This window comes from Salvelinus sp. IW2-2015, unplaced genomic scaffold (assembly GCF_002910315.2).
Source record: "Salvelinus sp. IW2-2015 unplaced genomic scaffold, ASM291031v2 Un_scaffold1748, whole genome shotgun sequence".
Taxonomy (NCBI): Eukaryota; Metazoa; Chordata; class Actinopteri; order Salmoniformes; family Salmonidae; genus Salvelinus; species Salvelinus sp. IW2-2015.
This window is the reverse complement of record NW_019943130.1, coordinates 153,359-176,440: the sequence shown is the minus strand read 5'-3', so window position 1 is coordinate 176,440 and position 23,082 is coordinate 153,359. Positions and strand designations below refer to the sequence as shown.

Sequence of the window (23,082 nt, the reverse complement as noted above, 5' to 3'; positions counted from 1 at the left end):
GTGTCATGACGCAAGTCGCTGGTGGGAAGACTTCGCAACCTATGCAACTTGCAGCGTGATGGACTTATCGCAACAGACAAACGTCCTTCAGAGGGTGGAGCCATGAAACAGGTAACTGCAATGTCTCACTGTGTTGGTGCAGCTCTTCTTTGTGTTATTGGTGTTGGGTGTACAAGGGACTATCATCTTTTACCTTTTAATCTCGCATCTATTGTTGCGGCTAAGTTGACATGGAGTTCTGTGTATCTTGTTTGCAGTATCAGGGAGGAGATTGAATCGCTGACCGGTGGCCCGGCCGGCCCGTTCCAGCCTCGTCATGGGCATCCGCAAGGAAAACCGGCAGATCCGTGACCTACCAGCAGGGAAAACAAAGGATAGCGCAGTGTGAGGAGAGATGAGGCGATAAGCTGAAAAAAAACAGAATTAAGCTACTTCTGTTTATTGGTTTCATAATACAGGCACTATTTACCAGTTGAAAAAGTAAACCTGTCTGGATAAATCCACAGAAGTGTGGAGTTCAATGGCGTGTTATCCAATGTCTTCTCTCCTGCAGAGTTGGACATCCCTGAGAGGGACAACAGTCGCCATAGAGCTCATCATGTGACTATAATACAGGAGCAGGTCTTCAGACTCCTTATGGCCAGGTAAAGAAGATGACCCGCCATTGTCACCCAATTAAAGGAGAGGGCACACCACTGTGAAGTGATCCCACCCTTTCTTTATGTTCACATAACTACTCAGGAGCTCCCTTTCCTTTTTGTATCGAGGAAGTTCAAAAGCAAATAATTAGTATAGTTTCTATTGACTCTTGCAGGAAATGAAAGTGCACATAGACAAGATCAACGGTATGGCTTACGGTGATGGAGGAAGGCTATCGAAGTGAGATGAGGGGAGTTGTGTTGAAGACGAGGAGAGATCGAGCAACTAGGGTGAAGTCACAGGTTGTCTGTATTTCACTCGTTTACTTAAAGCATTGACTGCGTACTAACAGTCTACTATTTCAAACATAACTATTAAAAATGCTATACATGTTTTTTTTGAGGTGCAGTGGAGAACCAGTGGTATTCGCGACTGCTAGGGATCAGTCGGAGGCACTTCCTAGTTTCTGAACGAGGAGAAGGAGTTCTCGGATACACAATCCCTGTCTGCCCTGTTACAGCGCCGACATCAGGCCTCGGAGAGTTAGGCCCACAGGCACACTAGCTTGAGATGGAGACTGTGGTGTGTGTAATATATATATGCACCTTGTTACGAGGCCCATGCCCCCCGAATCACCTACTAGCCACCAACTCCCAGAGGCGGCACTCAACATGGAACGGGATGCCCCAGGTCATACTGCCGCCCAACCTGTTCACATACAATGGAGGACAATTACATTAGGAAGCCTTTGAGACCCAAATGGAAATCCTCCAGCCGGTTGTAGTCTGTCATGGCATTTTTGTTTTGACGCAATTGGTTGCTATCTGCATGAGCTGTGGTATTTAAGTGTTAATGAGTTAAGTGGCTGCGTGTTGAATCAATAAACACGTTAAAGGTTTGGCTAGTGCCTTCCAGCCGAAACAGGTGGAAATACCGTATGCGTGAACAGGACTCCGTCTTGATGCAACAACTTTACTGTATGTTAGAACTAAATTGGACCTAATAGGTGCCACCATGATAACATCACAACTTAACTGATGGCCTATTTGGGACAGAGGGACAGGAGATGAACCAGAGTTATTTTTTGGAAAAACAATTTAGGTCAAATCATTGTCTCACACAACAAAACAGAACACAAACAAGCCCCATTTTTAAACATACAAAAAGGTAAGCTACCAACAGCTGGTCCAGTTGAAAAATACTGAAAGGCAACTTAACCTTTAAGAAGCATAGTCATCAGTAATCTTAGTGCTAGAAGCATTTCGTAGTGAGGACAATTTCAACACGTATGGGCTATACTTTTACAATGTTCGGCCTCACACCTGTGTGTTTTGGTTTGGAAAACTGGGAAAAGTTTAGCAAATGGCATTTCAATCTTTCTCCTTGACACTAATCTAATCCTGTCAGGTGTAATTCATAAAAGTCAATTCATTTCCTATCAATTTTAATTCAACTCCTGTCGGTGTGCATGGCGAGGATTACAAAATCACTGGTGGGATATCTACACTGCATCTGAGGATACCTTGTTTTGCACCAGAGGGAAAAATACACTTCTTAAATTATCCACTTACTCCAAGCTTCATCACTCTCATCTGGGAGGAAAAACTGACACTTGGTCATGGAATGCCATTAATAAACCATGTCACTGTGACTCTGCAGGCCCAAACTCCTGTACACATTCATTAGATGCCTCAAGCCAGCTTTTTTCATACTAGTGGGTAATGAGAGGACAAAGACCTAAAGAAAAGTCTCAGAAGAACACATATTTGGACTCCCTTAAAACTTCGTGTTTCCCCTAGGTTTCATTAGCGGTGGCCCACCGCTGCAATAAATTACGAGGGGTGCTTTTTAAAGAACTAGTCATGGCTCAAATGATTGGAGTCTATGGGAACAGCCTGGCAGGACATTGGTGCTACAATATAGCCCATGCACCCACCAGCTACCCTCTGCACCACTGCTAAAAAAAAGGTTCTTAGGCGGAAACAAATGCCTTTACCAAACCAAAAGCTGGCAATACGAGAACTAAGCAGCAAGCCCACTTTAATGGCAGCATAGGACCTGAAGACATAAGCTGTCTGTGGCACTTGTCATGTCTGGCCTTCTGCTACTGTTTTAACACTTCAGGAAATACTGAGGCCATCTTGCTATATCACCATTTCCTATAACATCAGTGCTTTCAGGATCACCTATACACCTACCACCACTTGTGGTTTATGATTTTAGAGTGCTATCAAACATGTCCATGAAATCAAGAGGATACATTTTAGGCTGCAAGTTCCCACCCATACCACTAATAGTGTTTGATTCAACAACTACGTTTCACAAAAAGGGTCCCCTTAACACATGCATATTTCAATATAACAGCTCTCATATTTCTTAAAAATGTAATTGTTTATATTTGTAAAAAGCAAAGAAAAAAAGAGTGGCCTCTAAATACAGTTTTACAAAACATGGTGTAAAAGTGACAGTTTGCATATGAAAATGTTGACAAAACATTAAAAACAATTTACAGCCATTGGAGCCTAAATGGGCATACCCAGAACTCCCTGACAGTGGTGTCATACCCATTAAAACGGGGGACATATGCCCTCCAATTTCATTGAGTGGTATTAAGATAAACAAAGTATACTTACTTTTACACTAAAATGAATACCTACCTACCAAAAGTTGCTGTCAAAGCCACCTCAAAATGACTGGCTGCATGATGCGTCTCCATCTTACTGTTCCAAATTTGTTCTTGTGCTATTCAGTGCTATTAAAACACATATGTTGCCCATACCGGTATGCTGTAACCCTAGTTGTTTAAAGGAACTGTGATGTACTAGGAGAGATGGTGCCCAACTATTTTGGTACAATATTAAGTGGCAGCGGTAACAGCTTCCTCAGTACCCTCTAAGAAAATGCAGCCAAATACCACAAGACTGAGGAAGTGAAACAAATCATGCTCAAAAATAATGCTTTGAAAATTCTCTGTGTGCACTTTGTGGCAAAGTTCCTCCCAGAGCATATATAAATAATACTTTAATGAACTGTTACCATCATCAATGGAATCAAAACATCCATAACCTGGAATAGAAAGACTCCAAACGCAATGGTGCTTCCCTGTAGATAGAGAGCCCATGCCCCATAGCACCCTCCTAGTGGGGTGAATCTGTCTACCTGGCTGGGTAAAATGGGTCTAAGTTGAGTGGGTGGGTTTAAAGGAGGAGGGGTGTGCGCTCGCCAGCGGACTCTCTCCTGCCAGTCAGCTGTCGGGCACGGGCGAGGAGACGGGAAGGGAGTGAGGACGTGTGGTGGCTTGGGTCGAGAACATTGGTCTTGCGGCGCTCCCGCTCTTGCAGCCACATGAGGTAAGGGCTGGGGGGGAAGAAGGGCCGTGTGCGTTCCCGGTAGAGCTGTAGCACGATACCAGACACACCCAGAACCACCCACACTGTGATCATGATGAAATCTGGAATACCAAGAGGACAAAAATATGTTAGGTTGAAAGGTCAAAATCAGGTGCCCAACATAAGTCCTGCCTGCAGGTTAAATAAAAAAATAACTCTCTGAAGTGATTTTACTCACCAATGTCCTGGAAAGGCACATCAGTAAAGGCCTTGCTAAAGTTGTCGTTGAGGAAGCGTTTGAGAATGTTAAGAGTGATGTAGGATAGGCTGGTATAGATGTAAGCATTCACAGTCAGCACCACAGCATAGGCTCCAGCTACACCACACGTAGTGATGTTACCCTGCAGACAGATAACACCCACACAGCAATATTACCCAGAGGCTCCATTTCCACATTTGTCCTCCCAAATCTTTGAAAGTTCTAAGCCCTTCTTGAGTTTAAAGTGGGAGGGGACTATGGCGTTGAATTGGACAGCCACTGTAAGGAAAGTGCAGAAGGGCAGGGATCAGGGCCTACCTCTCTTGGCCAGCGGACAAAGAAGAGTGGTACCACCACCACGATGCAGCTGAACGTCACCCAGAACACCACATTCGAACGGAACACCTGTATGTCACCTGAGGAAGTGATGAGAATTTTTTTACAACGTTGTTACAATACTTCCTGTGTCATACAACATTCATCTGATTGAGCATTATCCTGCTTGAACTAGTAAATCAAATAAATTATAATCTGATGTAGGTATTTTTTGGTTCTTTTACCGACAGGCGTGAAAAAGACAATGGAGGAGATGAGGAACCCCAGCATGAGACCGACGACGACGACACAGGACATAACTGAGCCGAAGCGCCACCAGCTCATCACCAGGATAACTCCCCCAACTACGCCAATCACTGCTGTCAGGGTCAGGCGGACTGCAGGGAGGAAACACAGACACTGCTGTCAGGGTCAGACGGACTGCAGGGAGGAAACACAGACACTTTCTGTCGGGTCAGGCGGATGCAGGGAGGAAACACAGACACTGCTGTCAGGGTCAACGGACTGCAGGGAGGAAACACAGACACTTCTGTCAGGGTCAGACGGACTGCAGGGAGGAAACACAGACACTGCTGTCAGGGTCAGACGGACTGCAGGGAGGAACACAGACACTTCTGTCAGGGTCAGACGGACTGCAGGGGAACACACAGACACTTCTGTCAGGGTCAGACGGACTGCAGGGAGGAAACACAGACACTGCTGTCAGGGTCAGACGGACTGCAGGAGGGAAACACAGACACTTCTGTCAGGGTCAGGCGGACTGCAGGGAGGAAACACAGACACTGCTGTCAGGGTCAGGCGGACTGCAGGGAGGAAACACAGACACTGCTGTCAGGGTCAGACGGACTGCAGGGAGGAAACACAGACACTTCTGTCAGGGTCAGACGGACTGCAGGGGGAAACACAGACACTTCTGTCAGGGTCAGACGGACTGCAGGGAGGAAACACAGACACTTCTGTCAGGGTCAGGCGGACTGCAGGGGAAACACAGACACTGCTGTCAGGGTCAGACGGACTGCAGGGAGGAAACACAGACACTGCTGTCAGGGTCAGGCGGACTGCAGGGAGGAAACACAGACACTTCTGTCAGGGTCAGACGGACTGCAGGGAGGAAACACAGACACTTCTGTCAGGGTCAGGCGGACTGCAGGGAGGAAACACAGACACTGCTGTCAGGGTCAGGCGGACTGCAGGGAGGAAACACAGACACTTCTGTCAGGGTCAGACGGACTGCAGGGAGGAAACACAGACACTTCTGTCAGGGTCAGGCGGACTGCAGGGAGGAAACACAGACACTGCTGTCAGGGTCAGGCGGACTGCAGGGAGGAAACACAGACACTTCTGTCAGGGTCAGACGGACTGCAGGGAGGAAACACAGACACTTCTGTCAGGGTCAGGCGGACTGCAGGGAGGAAACACAGACACTGCTGTCAGGGTCAGGCGGACTGCAGGGAGGAAACACAGACACTTCTGTCAGGGTCAGACGGAGAGGGAGTTGGACAAATATCTTTATTTTTCATAGAGCCATAGAAGATGATAACCTGAGCTTCTGGCAGGGGGTCCAACTCAGACTGACCCCAAATAAATGAAGCAAGTCCAGGAATTTCTCCATCAATTCTAAACTCAACTGCTCTACAGATAGATAAACATTCTTTAAATTGTCTTTACACTAAACCATGTGCTCTTCAGCATGAATTGGAACCCGTGCGCCAACTTAATTACTGGAACGTGCTTTTACAGTGAGATGTTTGTTCTATGCAGAAATGTGTTGTTTCAAACTGAACTGTGTGTTGTGCACTGGGGAAGTTTCCCATTGCATCCTGGATGAGTTCTGACATCCATCCATCAGCTCCACCATTGACCAAATCACATTAGGGTTCGAGTGTGTAATTCTGAATTCATACGCTCACCGCCATCCTCTATGACTAACACATACAGTGAGGGAAAAAAGTATTTGATCCCCTGCTGATTTTGTACGTTTGCACACTGACAAAGAAATTATTAGTCTATAATTTTAATGGTAGGTTTATTTGAACAGTGAGAGACAGAATAACAACAAAAAAATCTTTAAAATGTTATAAATTTATTTGCATTTTAATGAGGGAAATAAGTATTTGATCCCCTCTCAATCAGAAATATTTCTGGCTCCCAGGTGTCTTTTATACAGGTAACGAGCTGAGATTAGGAGCACACTCTTAAAGGGAGTGCTCCTAATCTCAGCTTGTTACCTGTATAAAAAGACACCTGTCCACAGAAGCAATCAATCAGATTCCAAACTCTCCACCATGGCCAAGACCAAAGAGATCTCCAAGGATGTCAGGGACAAGATTGTAGACCTACACCAGGCTGGAATGGGCTACAAGACCATCGCCAAGCAGCTTGGTGAGAAGGTGACAACAGTTGGTGCGATTATTCGCAAATGGAAGAAACACAAAAGAACTGTCAATCTCCCTCGGCCTGGGGCTCCATGCAAGATCTCACCTCGTGGAGTTGCAATGATCATGAGAACGGTGAGGAATCAGCCCAGAACTATAGGGGAGGATCTTGTCAATGATCTCAAGGCAGCTAGGACCATAGTCACCAAGAAAACAATTGGTAACACACTACACCGTAAAGGACTGAAATCCTGCAGCGCCCGCAAGGTCCCCCTGCTCAAGAAAGCACATATACATGCCCGTCTGAAGTTTGAATCATTCAGATGTTCATTGGCAGAGGACAACTGGGTGAAAGTGTTGTGGTCAGATGAGACCAAAATGGAGCTCTTTGGCATCAACTCAACTCACCGTGTTTGGAGGAGGAGGAATGCTGCCTATGACCAAGAACACCATCCCCACCGTCAAACATGGAGTTGGAAACATTATGCTTTGGGGGTGTTTTTCTGCTAAGGGGACAGGACAACTTCACCGCATCAAAGGGACAATGGACGGGGCCATGTACCGTCAAATCTTGGGTGAGAACCTCCTTCCCTCAGCCAGGGCATTGAAAATGGGTCGTGGATGGGTATTTCAGCATGACAATGACCCAAAACACACAGCCAAGGCAACAAATGAGTGGCTCAAGAAGAAGCACATTAAGGTCCTGGAGTGGCCTAGCCAGTCTCCAGACCTTAATCCCATAGAAAATCTGTGGAGGGAGCTGAAGGTTCGAGTTGCCAAACGTCAGCCTCGAAACCTTAATGACTTGGAGAAGATCTGCAAAGAGGAGTGGGACAAAATCCCTCCTGAGATGTGTGCAAACCTGGTGGCCAACTACAAGAAACGTCTGACCTCTGATTGCCAACAAGGGTTTTGCCACCAAGTACTAAGTCATGTTTTGCAGAGGGGTCAAATACTTATTTCCCTCATTAAAATGCAAATCAATTTATAACATTTTTGACATGCGTTTTTCTGTTGTTATTCTGTCTCTCACTGTTCAAATAAACCTACCATTAAAATTATAGACTGATCATTTCTTTGTCAGTGGGCAAATGTACAAAATCAGCAGGGGATCAAATACTTTCCCCCCCTCATTGTACAAGCCAACACTGACATCACCTTGCATATGGGGAGCACGAACACCAATGCAAGCCATTCTAGGTTTCTCCAAATCAACATACACAAACTGTAAGATAAGCATAAAATGCATACGTGACATATTTTGTTAGGCCTTTTAGATGGCATGTGGGGCACATGTCCCATATCATCACTTATCTCCATACTGTAACAACTGTACTGATTTAGCACTGGCTAATCTGATTGCATTTCCCAGTTAGAGACCAACAGGAGTTTCTTTCACCTGAGCTGACCTGATTGAATCACAGAAAAACTCTATGCTTTCAGGTGGCACTGATCATATTCATATGGCATGACTATCTAATTTGCATTTATGAGTGACCTGTGACAATTAATGCAATTTGTCTGGCCACGAAGACAGTTTGTATGGCTAATTTCATTCCAAAATACTGTATGCTTTGGAGACTAATTAAAAACTACAGCGGTAGTACAGAGAGAACTGAGCAAGCATATGACCAAATAAACTGAAGCCAATGTTTACTATAGAAAAAACTACATAATTAATATCCTTATCAACCTGGCTGACAAGGTCAACAATCTTCTTATGTTCATTAGAAATCACTTAAACTTACTGTCATAGTCCAGTTTTGTAGTTCTTGTGATCAGGACAAAAAAAAGAAACGCTGCAAAGCCAAAGCCCATACAGAATAGCTCTAAGAGAGAGGAAGATAGAGAGGGGAACAAGGGAGGAAAGTTTCATACGGGAGAGCAACACAGTAAACACACATTTTCTAGCATGACATCTAGGACTGGTTTCCCAGACCCAGATTAAACCTGCTACTGGACTAAAAACATGACCAGCGAAGAGTATTTATTATTTTTCTTTCACATTGTTTTTGCATATTATGTGGGAGCAACAGTTTACAACAAGACCTTTAACCTCCAGCCCATATTTTCATTAGCTGGCTGGCATGAACTTTAAATGAGAGTTGGACTTTCACAAACCATAAATACAGCTAGTTGGGAGCGGCTATTTATTACTGGTGTTCTATAGGGAGGAAAAGCCCTCGACTTCCCAGACTTATCTTCCAGTGATGTAGTGGAAAACTTGGTAAGTCCACACTTGTTTCCCCCCTACTCACCACATTTGAAGAAGCAGTGCCCAAAGAAGCACACGAAGAGGCCAGCTAAACCAGCGATGGTGAAGAAGATCCTTGTGGATATCTTCCCTAGAAGAAAAGAAAGTGCATCAGCCTTTAGTCATTCTGTCTTTCCCCATAGTTGGTCTAACAAGAGCAGCAGACCCTGTATCAACTGTTTGTCTTCTTTCTCCTGCTCTGAAATTGCTTATTGCTCCGTTACAGTTTGTTACTGTTGACGAGAGTTGACATCTGGGTTCATAAGTCAGTTGCTAATCAAAGTAGAAACTGAAATCAGCTGACAACATATTCCCAGGGGACTGGGGTTGATCTTCCCTGGTCTAAAATGCATGCTGTCCTTCAAGGTGCATTCCATAAGATTTCCACGGAAATAGCCCTCAAGGTCTCAGCCAGAACGATTGCAGTATAGTAAATGTCTTCTGTGTAGAATGACATTATGCTCTCGTTCCACTCAACAACAAGTCTCATTGAAGGCCCCGGGAATTCAGACAGGAATACTCAGATATCTTTGGAAATGTCTCATTTATAGACATATATTGACTGACGTTTCCCTGCAAAAAGACCCTTTTGGCCCAGTGCTGGTTGTCCCACTTACCCAGAGTGTCACAGCCATCCAGGGTGGAGGAGAAGCTGCAGGCGTAGGTGTGGACAGGGATATACGAGGAAGAGGTGTTAAGCACTGGGTCTCTGACTATGACAGAGTAGATAACACCCTGGCCCGGGATGGAGCTAAACACTACCTCTGTCTTATCATTGGATGATAGTGTCATGAGCTACAGGGAGAAAAAAAAAAGATAAAAGCTCACCATACCATTACACCACAACCAGCAAGTTCACAGTCTACAATCACAATCTGTATTTTTATACATGTCCATTTTGCACTACATTCACACTGTTATCAACTCACCCTTTTCCCATGCTCTCTCATGGTCTGCACACTGGCCACACTCTGGATGCTGGTGATGAGGCTCTGCTCTGATAGGTCGCTCTCAGGCAGGAAGTACTGGTAGATGTCGTACCTCAGGCGCCAGCGAGTGTTTTCACCCACTTCAGTGTCACAGGCAGGCGGATTGGAGCCCCTGAAGAGGTGCCAACAGAGGTCAGTTCACAATGGATTCTGAAAGTTTGCTTTAAAATAGGAATGTGCATTTGGGGAAACAATGCCACTGTTCGCCCCAGTGCCTTTGTTATTGTTTTGTTGATGACAACAGAGAAGAGTCTGGCAGCGTGGTAAAAGAAATTACACTGCATACTTGGCTGTTCTATCACTGCGTGTGCAGTGATGTCAGATGAGAAAAACAGTGGTTGTTTACAGTAACTTCGTTGTTGTTGTAATATCCGAAACGGACATGGCACTTTCACCTATTAAGGATTCTAGCTTTAAAACAGAAATTTAGATTTTTTTTAATAACAATTTTTTAACATATATTTTTCACAATGAAATAAGATGGCTCAGAAGGGCTGTTACAAATAATAATAAACACAGCAATATGAAAATGCAACAGAAAGGGCCGTAGTCTCTTTCTTTTAAAAAAATATATAATTTAGAGACTACGCAAAAGAAGTGTTCCCATCACTTTTGTCTCATTCAACAACAACAAACCACCACAGACCACCCCAGACCTCCCTGGTCTTTTGCTTTTCAAAATATCAGTTTATTTTTGTTCCAGGTAAATTTAGATACAGTTCAGTCTACAGACCACTGTAACATTTTAACAGGAAGATTGTGGGTGTTTGTTTCCGCTCTGCAGTCTGCTTGGCCCTGACAGAAGTGCGTGTGTTTCCACTCTGCGGTCCGTGTAATACGAGCCAGCACTTCCCATAGCCTGGTCAACAGATCTGTTTGGGCTGTCTTGCCAACTCTTATGATAATTTTCGCACCATAGCCAGATTAATAGCAACAAAGTATTTTCTTTATTTACATAAGAAAATATCAATGATTTCCCTATCCAAAAATTCTTTAGAGGTTGGGTTCCAATCACTGTACCTCACCACTTGTGGGTAAATCTATTTTCTCTACTAAAGCACATTCCTAGCCAGAGCCCTGGCATTAAGAAATGTCTTACTCTGCTTCCACCACAACGAAAGCCACACAAATGTAGGACAGCACATAATGCACTCATAAGATTGCATTGTCTTTCAGTCACAGGACTATTTCTTTGGCTAATTGTTGGATTTTCACCAGGGTTAACTTTAAAACRTAKAAWCAAAAACATATGCAGAGTGTGCCCTGYCTCACATTTSTTTGCAGTGAGACAGAAGTGGTTAAATCTAAGACGCTCATATATAAACCCTCTAATGTGTTGTTACCTTGAATATCCAATATTTGCAGGTGCAAAGTGGATAGTAGTCTCAAAAAGGTTGTAGTGGAGATAGACATTTGGGTCAATGTCCAGGTCAAACTCCAGATTACAAGCTCCAGGGACTGGGTCTGCAGAGAGAGAAAACACGTAATTAAAACCAGCCAATCAAAAGTCACTGTTTTTGTCTTGAGGTCCATTGACAGTGCAGCAGTAGACTGTTGAGAGTTTGTACCATTGGTCTATGCAGATGGCCTACTGGTGACTGTGGAGAAGTTGTAGAGTGCAGATTACTCTACACAGATACAATCAGTTTGGTGGATGGCAAAACAGCTTTGAAATTTGTCCTCAGTCGACGATTAGTTTTGTTCAATAATCCAACTGACATTCTTTGTTTTGGGGTTTGTTTGAAACAGGTTCCACATCTACTAGATACTCTTGCTATTGTTTTGACATGGTATATTGAGTGGTTAAAACAATGGTGGATTGAGGGTGAGTAGTGAGAGGTAAAATATCCTGGAATGCTAACAGTGATGTAAAGTAACATACTGTAGCCCCTTGACAGATAGTGGGAGGCCACCTAAAACTGTAGAGGAATTGGTGGATTATTTTGGGAAGCGGAGATGGAAGGGCATACATACCAGAGCTGGTGTAGGGGAGGATGACCCCAGTGCCGGCCACAGAGTCCCCATCAGGGGCCAGCAGGAACCAGAAGAGCTTGGTCTGACCGGGGATCAGGGGTGAGAGAAGGCCTGAGTCCACCGCTGTTAGAGAGAGGCCCAGCCCTCTCTCTGGCATCTGCCCAAAGTAGTCAACCAGACAACCAGAAAATCACTCAAATAGTCAGTCAACAACACAGCCCTAATCTATCCAAATCAGTCACCAAATTACAGCTTTATTCAGTCCTGTAATGTAAAGTACTACTGAAATGTGCACAGATACCCAGCTGACCACCTCTTCTCACCTAGCTGTAGGCTATACCTGCCAGATGGTTTTGACAGTGGAGAAAGAATGACTTGTAGTGATATTCACTTCCAGATGACACTCATTAACTGTCTATGCTGTGTTTGGTACATTTTCCCCTTAACAGTTGGGGACTGTTTTCATTGTTGACTTCACTACAGTCAGAGCATGTTAACTGCTTTAGCCTATTCTCACCATTAGTTAGGACTACTTTGAGTTAGGACTACTTTGAGTTAGTTCAAAGCGTTTTCAGTAGTAAGAGGGAAAGGCGTTCAAAGTTTTCCGTCAGCACCAAAGAGCTTGTGACCAGCCTAACACATGACCACAGCTCTACTCAGTCAGAGTGTCTGCAAATCTCACAAGACTCTGTCGCAAGTGGGTCACTAGAAATGGTGTGTGTGATAGGGTGATTGGCGACTGTTTCTTCACCCAACCCTAAGGATCTCTGGGACCAAGGCCAGGATTGGTCAACCCATCTTACCCTTGCCTCATGCCCCGTCTTCCTCCCATGATGAGCAACCAGTCTGGTTCCACATCATCTGACTTCCCTCCACAAGTCAGTGGACCAATCAGTGCCAATCGTGTGTGTTTGTTCGTACATGTTTGATAGGGTAATAGGTCATATTGAATGAATGAACACTGACCTGAATTAGACTATTACAAAAATCTATTTTACTGTGAGCATGTGTGTTTGTGCGTGAGCCAGTGTCTTACCCTGGTGTAGGACAGCGTAGCATTGCTGTGCTGTGTGTGGAACTGGAGGGTGATAAAGGMCACTTCAGGGGGGATTCTGGAGACCACTGCCTGCACTGTCTCGTTCTCATTCACATTCACATTCTGAAAGGTGTTGAACAGGAAAACCACCCGATCTGAGAGAGGAAATATATGTTACAGCATTATCATCCCAGGCTATCCACAACCTGTTACTAGGGTCATTTATATACAGTGGGGTTCCGAAATTATTGACACTGTTGATAAAGATGAGCCAAAATGACTGTATAAATTAAGAAATTCAAATACTGAGCTACAGTATATTCTATACTCAACAAATTTGGAAATTACATCATTTTATACGAATACAATTGCTCAGAGAAAGAGATGAACAAGTAATAATTTTTTCCCCAAAAATGTAGGGGTAAAATATATTGACACCGCTGTTTTCAATACCTCACCTTGCAAGGATAACAGCACTGAGCCTTTTTCTAAAATGTTTTATGAGTTGGTTCACCCGTAAGTGTGAATGTCTTTCCAGTTCTGCTGTTCTGATTTTTGTTGACGGCCCACTGATAAATCTCGCACAGGGTGCTGTGACTATGTGGTTACGCCTGTGGTTGTGACAACATCATCCAGGATGTGAGCCTATCGTAAGTACATCTGAGAATGACACCTTCAATCCACAACATATACCAAAAACAAGGCAGGCCAGATCCTCACACAACATAACTATTGTATTGTAACTGTTGTGACACTGCTTAGCTAATCTCCAAATAGGCAACTGGATGTTCTCACTGCTTGTGTATTACATATGGATTTTTCACTTTCTACTCTCTTGCCCCCCCTCATTTGTGCAGCCTTCTGTCTACTTTTCTGGTCTCTCTGTCTGTCCATACCTCCTGAATTGTCACCTGTCTTTCTCACTGGTCTCTTGTCTCTCTCTGTTGAATCTTCCAACACATGAGATGGTTTGTCAGGGTACAAGGGTAATTTGCGCAAGGGTATACTGTATTCTCATCGTGACCGATACAAAGGTTAGACTGAAAAAGAAGCATGACTGCCACGTTGGGTTCTTTTCCTTTCGTTTAACATGTGATGTGGGGGGAAAAACGTAAGCAGCCAATTCCTAATGCCTGCTGCTTTCACAAGCATTAAATGTCAATGGCATCCAATCTGTTCACTAGGGCCAATCCGAACATGCCTCACTAGCGACCATTTCACTTGCAGTGTAATTAGCCCTACATTTCAATTATATGTAGTAGTAAAGGAATTAGAGTCCATGAGAGAGATATCTATTTTTGAATGCTGTGCATACTGGCATGGCAAGAGTGGGTGTATACAATCAGCATGTTATCATGTTTGGTGTATCATTTACATAGCCTTTACAACCTGGGGCCTGTTGCACAAAAGTAGAATTAAGACATCCGGGATAAATGACTCAGCTGAGCTCAATGAAGCCAAAACATGTGCGTCCAGGCTTAATTGGTTGCACAAAGACCAAGCCAGGATGAGCAGACACGGATTCATTAAGCCAGGTGAAACCAATCCTGGATAGGTGCGCGCTCACGGCTCACTCAAATAGACCCCGCCACAGATCACAGATTAACTGATTTACCATGGCAACTAGAGCCGCGTACTTTTCCCCGTCGGAAGCACAAATCCTCATGGAGGCATACGAGGAGGTAAAAGATATCATTAGAAGAAAGGCAACACCGCCACAGTGATAAAGCAAAGAGAAAAAGCGTGGCAAAGTATTGCAGACCGCCTGAATGCGTAAGTAGTGCACAATTACACACTCACCGCTCCGCTGAAACATCACAATTACAATTCAAATATTTAATTCACATCTCCAAAAATGCAGTTGTACTGTAATTATGAAACGGTTAAATTTTTAATTGAAATGCACTGCAGATATGAGTGAAATTGTGTAAAGTAACTCCATCACACTGTATAAAGCTATGATAAATTTTTTGATATTTTTACTGAAAACAAGACAAAAATACCAGTAGCTGACTCCATTAAATGTGTGTGTGTGTGTGTGTGTGTGTGTGTAGATTAAACATGAACGGGCCAAAACGGACATGGCGCAGGTCAAAATCAAATACAAGAACATTCTGCAGAATGGTATGGTCCCTGACTAATATTTAACAAAGCACAAGCATATATTGTACCCAGAAGGTGCCTGCTCACACATTGTCTGTACTGTTTTAGCAGTGAAAAAGAATACCCACAGACAAGGCACGGGTGGTGGGTCACCAAAGGCTGACCTTACCCCAGCAGAGGACATGGCCTTGGAGCTAAATAAAGGCAGGCCCGTCTTAAGAGGGATCCCTGGGGGAAAGAGACGAGCATAGGTTCCTCCCAAGATGCCACCCGCTTCATTCAAGGTATGTCCTTCCATCTCTACATGGGATACAACCACATTCATATTGAATCAATTTGGACTGTCTGACTTTGGTTTACCTATTGCCTTGCAGTGTCTGGCAGCACTGTGTTCCTGTTAGAGCCACCAGCACAAGCACCAGACGATGCTGATCCAGTGAGTACTCCATCAAAGGCATACTGTAGGCCTGGCAGTCTTGTCTACTAGCTTCAATATGAATCCGATTAAATGTGATAGGGTGAAGGCCCCAGTGCAGCAGCAACAGCACATGATGGAGACGATGATGAGGAGGAGACCATCTCTCTGGATTCCAGAAGCATGAGGTATCATGTTAAGACTGTGAAAGTACTATTTACTCTACAATGGTGAGGAGTCCTCATCAAAATCAAAAAATCTAATTTCTTTTACAGGACCCAGATGCTATACAGTGGGAAAACCAGCCTGGCAACATAGTGCGTTATTAATAAAAGGACACCACATCCTGCCAAATTCCAGCTGCGCTAATTGTATTGTGTTCACAGAGCTCACAAGCTATCAGAAGTTGTATGGCAACCACCTCCGGCGCCAAATAGAACTGGCAGACATAGACATTCCAGTACAAGAAGAAAAATATGGAAAATCTTGCACTGGAGTCCGAAATAAAAGAGGACAATTAGGAAACTGGACCTTGAAATAAAAAACTTGAGAGGGAGGTGAGATATGCTTCAATGTACACTGTATGCTAACTGTAACACAAATGTATTAATCATTATTTTTCTTTCCTCCCCCAGCTCAAGAAGATGACACAGCTCAAAATAAAAATTAGGTATATTCTCGTAAAGTCAAGTGAGCCATGACATATGAGCTCTTATTGTGAGCACACAGGACGGTGGCATCTTTCTAAGGTTTTTTTAATTTTCCCAGCAATCAGTACAACCAAGTCATCGTTATAAAGGCATCGCCTCTTTTGCCCACCCCCAGCACCAGGTGTGGCACTAGCCTATATGAAGGCCCAAAATTGTGTGTTCCTTTCTGCTCTGACAATGGCATGCCCATTCGTGCGAGATGTGGTGGATGAAGAAGCACTTGTGCTGAGGAGAGCCTTCAGGCGAGAAAGGGTCTTCAGGGACCGGTTGGACCCACTGGCCTTCCCTGATGACCATCTATATGAAAGATACAGGTTTCTGCAGTGGCATCAGGTATCTATGCAGACTACTGGGTCCAGGATTAAGCACCGCACTGCACGGAGCCATGCACTGAGTGTGGAGCAAATGGTTTGTGTGGCCTTGCGCTTTTTGCTAGTGGAGCCTCCTGTACTCAGTGGGGGATGCTGAACAAGGCCACAATTTGCCGCACAATAAGGAGTGTGTGTCTGGCTATCAAAGCATTAGCAGATGTCTTCATCTCCTTCCCTGGCCACAGAAGACTCTGTGACATCAAAGAGGAGTTCTATAGGATTGCAGGTAAGAGGATCTACAAATTACAGGACAACTGTTAACACATAGTAGGATACTCATTACTTTGTGTGACAGGTTCCCAATTGTCATTGGTGCAGTGGACTGCACAACAATAAGGATAAAAGCCCCCTCAGGTGCCCATGAGGCCGATTTTGTGAATAGGAAATCCTTTCACAGCATTAATGTTCAGGTGAACATAACTTTTTGATATTGTCCATTGACGAACACTCTGCATTGCCAGTGATGTGCATTGATTGGTGTAATATTCTCATCTTATGATTTAGATGGTCTGCAATGCTGACTGTGTGGATCAGCAATGTTGTGGCAAATGGCTGGCTCAGTCCATGACTCCAGAATCTTTCGGCCTCTGAAATCTATCAGTGCCTATCACAAGGTAAGCCACACAACCCCTATTTATAACCATCATGCTGTGTCAAGAATATCACTGTGTTTTAGAGGTAGTAATGATGAGATTTTGTGTTGACAGGTGAATTCTCTGGTGTGTTGCTGGAGAACAGGGGTATGGCTGCCAGCCTTTTCTCCTGACACCTTTCACAGACCCCAGGAAGCACAGCAGGCCTACAACCATGCCATGCCAGGACAGGCCAGAGTTGAAATGACCTTTGGCCTCCTGAAGGCACGCTTTCACTGCCTTCACAAATTAAGGGTCAGCCCTGTTAGGGCATGTGATATTACTGTGGCTTGTGCTGTCCTCCACAATGTGGCCTGCCTGAGGAAGGAGAGGGCCCCAGAGTGCCACCAGCCATGGACTGGGACAATCCGGCAATCTTCCTGATGACGACAGTGGTCGGCTGCTGAGGACCAATATGTGTTGAATTATTTTAGTTAGTATGTGTGCTTTCATTTTGGGTTAAATATGTCCTGCGGTGGCAGAGGAATTTGGGTTTTTTTGGGTTCGTTTTTTGACGAATTTGGCCTCTTATGATGTTTGTGCGGTATACTGTGTGTAATACAAGGCTGCAGGGAGGCTACTGCATCCATTAATTTGTCTGTTCAGTTGATGTGTATGGATTTGTCCTGCATTTATTTTAGTGTGCAGACATGCAGGGTGTGTTATATACAGACCTTTGAATGTGTATGTATCATTTTGTATAATATGCTTGGATTCTGTGCTTTCCATCTTGTAGAGTCACTGTGACTTCAGTTTCGAAAGGAGCTGATGGTTTACCTGCTTTGTTTTGTCCTYATTCAATAAAGGAACATAATGTTACACATTGTGTTTTTATATTCATATGGAATGTGTATTTGTTTATATGACAGAGTACTAGGGCCACACTGAAGAAAAAGGATAAAGTCATAAATTTATGAGGCTGGTTCTTTCTGCAGAAAAGCTACATATTGTTTTTACAGTTTTGATACTTATGACAATGTGATACTTAATATTCTGGCACATCAGCATGTCTTTGTTTATGAAACCATACTGAAGTACAATTTCACGAAATGCCCCACATCTGTCATTTTAACAACTGTCCTCCTTTAAAACAACTGGTTACAATATTATGACTTGTGTTTTTTTCCCCTCTGTGGCCCTAATATTCTATCATTTTATATATAGTCTATGGGAAACTGTAAATTATCTAATGATAGCAACATCATCTAAAAATCATTTTTTATCCAAAATCATTGAAATTAATGATCACAAACGTTTAAATAATAACAGTGGGTCTAGTTATATGTGATAACAATGTATAGTGAGCAGTGAAATAACTATTGGTTTCCATTTGTGGTGACTGCTGACTGACATTAGGGATGAGATTAAATAGATCCTGRAATTTAGCCTGGTCTGGAGCAGGCTAGCTCCACAGAATAAATCTCCATGGTAATTTATACCATAACATATCCTCCTGCCCCCTATCCATCTTTAGTGCAACCGGATTACGGATCAATTGAGCCAGGATCACCAAGATATCCTGGCTTAATCCCTTATCCTAGTTTTGTGCAACAGGCCCCTGGGTATGAAATTGAGGGCAAGATAACTGTTTTTACCATGTACAATAATAGCCTATTTTGAAATCCCAGACTAATTCCACATAACTATTTTACTGTTGAAGACATATTGAATACTGCTATGCTTCCCCTTTTCCAGCAACTAGTACAACTGTCTTCACCTCATCATATCCCAAACAATAAGGATGTTTTACTCCATTGTTTGTTTTTGTTGATAATTGAGTCTTTGTAAACAAACAATGCCATTTCAAAATACAACTAGTTAACGTTAGTTCATGTCATGGACTATCAGCCCGTGCATCCACAGTTCCATCTATGAATTTGAGAGTGGTTCAAATTTCTCCAGCCTCAATGTGAAGACTAACTGCAACAATAGGTAACATCTCCAAACATAGGAATGGTTAACAATTCATTAAGTTAGTGGAGTTGATATCTCTGATTCAAAGAAGGCGTATATATCTTCTTCATATAAAACAATAAGACGCTAGCTAGAGTATGATTGGCTTTGAGCCAGCAACCTTGATGTAATCTAAAAGTTATACAAGTTCATCAAATGGCAATTTTATTTTAAAAGATTAAAAGCACGACTTACTTTCCAGTTGTGCTACAACTCCATCACAGACCAATACATATACAAATATGTACATTAGCCAGGAGGACACCATTTTCTTCAGGCCCGCGATCCTACTTCCTAGTCTGCTACATTCACTTGTAATACATTTGGTGAGATATTCAATAAAGGCTTTCCTGCGACATGCCAGTGCAACATAGCGTGGCTACAAATTCGTTTTAATTGCTGTTGTTGCTTCCGCGGAACAACTCCAACCACGTCCTGTCGCTCAAACGTACTACGAATTTCAACTGCTGCAAGCAAGCCACTTCCTTTCTCCAGGAGACGTCAAATCAAACTGGGCAGGTCCCAGTCCCTAATCCTAGTGTACGTTCCAGAGCGCAGAGATTGTAACCTCGCACTGATTTTAAATTTAATTAAATCACTGAACAAAACAGCAACTGGGTGATTATCATGAAACCAGTTTTAAACATATCTGTAGCAAATTCAGTTACAAAACCATGATGCATCTGCAAAAATCAACTATCATTCTAAGGACTAAGATGTATAGTTTTTGGCAAAGTGTATATTTTAATCCATGTTTAATTTTCGAAAGAATTTTGTACATTTTCATACCAGATTCTCATTACCCGAAATGCATCCAGACTAAATTCTCTGGTCCAAAATTGTATACAATTTTACTTTAGAAAAACCAATCTTATTTGAATAAAACACAAAATATGTTGCTGTAGTTTGTCCATAAATCAAAAATGTAATACAAGTTGACATTTACATTAAACTATCATATTTAGTTTTTATTAACCTATGATGCATAATTCAGAGGAGTAGTTAAGGTTAAATTAATTTATTCATTTAAATGCCTTCAGATAAAGGTTCTTATTCTCAATCACCCACTTTATCTCACTTGACCTTCTCACTACCAAACCGCTAAAACACTCAAATTGGAAAAAAGTCTGATATAATTTTATTATAATTTTATAATTTAATTTATTTTCAGTGTTATGTTTAACTCAGATTTTTTCATTTGGCGAGAAATGTGAACAAAATATTAGAAATGTATTGGTTTATGAATTTTTTGGACTGTTACGATAATGAGAAATTTGTGAAAATGTTGGTAAAATGCACAATATCTGATTTAAAAAAACATAATAATAATTATGAAACAGATAGAGTGCCCTCAGAAAGTATTCGCACCCCTTGACTTTTTCCACATTTGGCTGTATTGCAGCCTGAATTTAAAATTGATTAAAATTAGATTTCTTTTGGTCTCTGGCCTACACACAAAACCCCATAATTTCAAAGTGGAATGATATTTGAACGGTAGTGTATATACAGTTGAAGTCGGAAGTTTACATATACTTGGGTTGGAGTCATTAAAACTTGTTTTCAACCACTCCACAAATTTCTTGTTAACAAACATTCGTTTTGGCAAGTCGGTTAGGACATCTACTTTGTGCATGACACAAATCATTTTTCCAATAATTGTTTACAGACAGATTATTTCACTCACTTTCACTGTATAACAATTCCAGTGGTCAGAAGTTTGCATACACTAAGTTGACTGTGCAATTAAACAGCTTGGAAAATTCCAGAAAAAGATGTCATGGCTTTAGAAGCTTCTGATAGGCTAATTGACATCATTTGAGTCAATTGGAGATGTACCTGTGGATGTATTTCAAGGCCACCTTCAAACTCAGTGCCTTTTTGCTTGACATCATGGAAAAATCTGAAGAAATCAGCCAAGACCTCAGACAAAAAGTCTGGTTCATCCCTGGGAGCAATTTCCAAACACCTGAAGGTACCACGTTTATCTGTACAAACAATAGTATGCAAGTATAAACACCATGGGACCACTCAGCCGTCATACCGCTCCGGAAGGAGACGTGTTCTGTCTTCTAGCGATAAACGTACTTTGGTGCAAAAAGTGTGAATCATTCCCAGAACAAAAGCAAAAGACCGTGTGAAGATCCTGGAGGAAACAGGTACAAAAGTATCTATATCCACAGTAAAACGAGTCCTATATCGACATAACCTGAAAGGCCGCTCAGCAAGGAAGAAGCCACTGCTCCAAAACCGCCACAGAAAAGCCAGACTACAGTTTGCAACTGCACATGGGGACAAAGATCGTACTTTTTGGGAGAAGTGGTCATCGGTCTGATGAAACAAAAATAGAACTGTTTAGCCGTAATGACCATCGTTATGTTTGAGGAAAAAGGGGGAGGCTTGCAAGCCGAAGAACACCATCCCAACCGTGAAGCACAGGGGTGGCAGCATCATGTTGTGGGGGTGCTTTGCTGCAGGAGGGACTGGTGCACTTCACAAAATAGATAGCATCATGAGGTAGGAAAATGATGTGGGTATATTGAAGCAACATCTGAAGACATCAGTCAGGAAGTTAAAGCTTGGTCACAAATGGGTCTTCCAAATGGACAATGTCCCCAAGCATACTCCAAAGTTTGTGGTAAAATGGCTTAAGGACAACAAAGTCAAGGTATTGGAGTGGCCATCACAAAGCCCTGACCTCAATCCTATAGAAAATTTGTGGCAGAACTGAAAAAGCGTGTGGGGAGCAAGAGGCCTACAAACCTGACTCAGTTACACCAGCTCTTTCAGGAGGAATGGGCCAAAATTCACCCAACTTATTGTGGGAAGCTTGTGGAAGGCTACCTGAAACGTTTGACCCAAGTTAACCAATTTAAAGGCAATGCTACCAAATACTGGCTAAGGTGTATGTAAACTTCCGACTTCAACTGTATATACACTACCGTTCAAAAGTTTGGGGTCACTTAGAAATGTCCTTGTTTTCCATGAAAACATGCATGAAATGAGTTGCAAAATGAATAGGAAATATAGTCAAGATGTTGACAAGGTTATAAATAATGATTTTTAATTGACATAATAATTGTCCTTCAAAATTTTCTTTCGTCAAAGAATCCTCCATTTGCAGCAATTACAGCCTTGCAGACCTTTGCCATTCTAGTTGTCAATTTGTTGAGGTAATCTGAAGAGATTTCACCCCATGCTTCCTGAAGCACATCCCACAAATTGTAATGACTTGATGGGCACTTCTTACATACCATATGGTCAAGCTGCTCCCACAACAGCTCAACAGGGTTGAGATCTGGTGACTGTGCTGGCCATTCCATTATAGACAGAATACCAGCTGACTGCTTCTTCACTATATAGTTATTGCATAGTTTGGAGCTGTGCTTTGGGTCATTGTCCTGTTGTAGGAAGAAATTGGCTCCAATTAAGCGCCATCCACAGGGTATGGCATGGAGTTGAAAAATGGAGTGATAGCCTTCCTTCTTCAAGATCCATTTTACCCTGTACAAATCTCCCACTTGACCACCACCAAAGCACCCCCAGACCACCACATTGCCTCCACAATGCTTGACAGATGGCGTCAAGCACTCCTCCAGCTTCTTTCCATTTTTTCTGCATCTCAAGAATGTTCTTCTTTATGATCCTGACACCTCAAACTTAGATTTATCCGTCCATCACACTTTTTTCCAATCTTCCTCTGTCCAGTG

General features: G+C 42.9%; 1 protein-coding gene and 1 long non-coding RNA gene across 3 annotated transcripts; one reads left to right on the top strand and one right to left on the bottom strand.

Moving 5' to 3' along the window:
- Positions 1-3,388: 3,388 nt before the first annotated feature.
- Positions 3,389-19,895, bottom strand: LOC112071866 (transmembrane 7 superfamily member 3-like). The gene is made up of 12 exons (XM_024139296.2): positions 19,571-19,895; positions 13,192-13,346; positions 12,156-12,312; positions 11,525-11,645; positions 10,122-10,293; positions 9,810-9,987; positions 9,197-9,283; positions 8,687-8,767; positions 4,788-4,940; positions 4,546-4,643; positions 4,207-4,369; positions 3,389-4,090 (listed from the first exon to the last, which is right to left on the bottom strand). Exons 1-12 carry the CDS (start codon positions 19,641-19,643, stop codon positions 3,837-3,839), a joined length of 1,692 nt encoding a protein of 563 aa, XP_023995064.1. The 5' UTR covers positions 19,644-19,895; the 3' UTR covers positions 3,389-3,836.
- Positions 14,580-16,500, top strand: LOC139024651 (uncharacterized). 2 transcript variants are annotated; one of them, XR_011475986.1, is made up of 5 exons: positions 14,580-14,964; positions 15,246-15,578; positions 15,669-15,730; positions 15,812-16,026; positions 16,345-16,500. It is a non-coding gene; the product is annotated as an uncharacterized lncRNA (long non-coding RNA). The 2 variants fall into 2 exon arrangements; XR_011475985.1 differs by having other exon boundaries at positions 15,246-15,730.
- Positions 19,896-23,082: the final 3,187 nt, after the last annotated feature.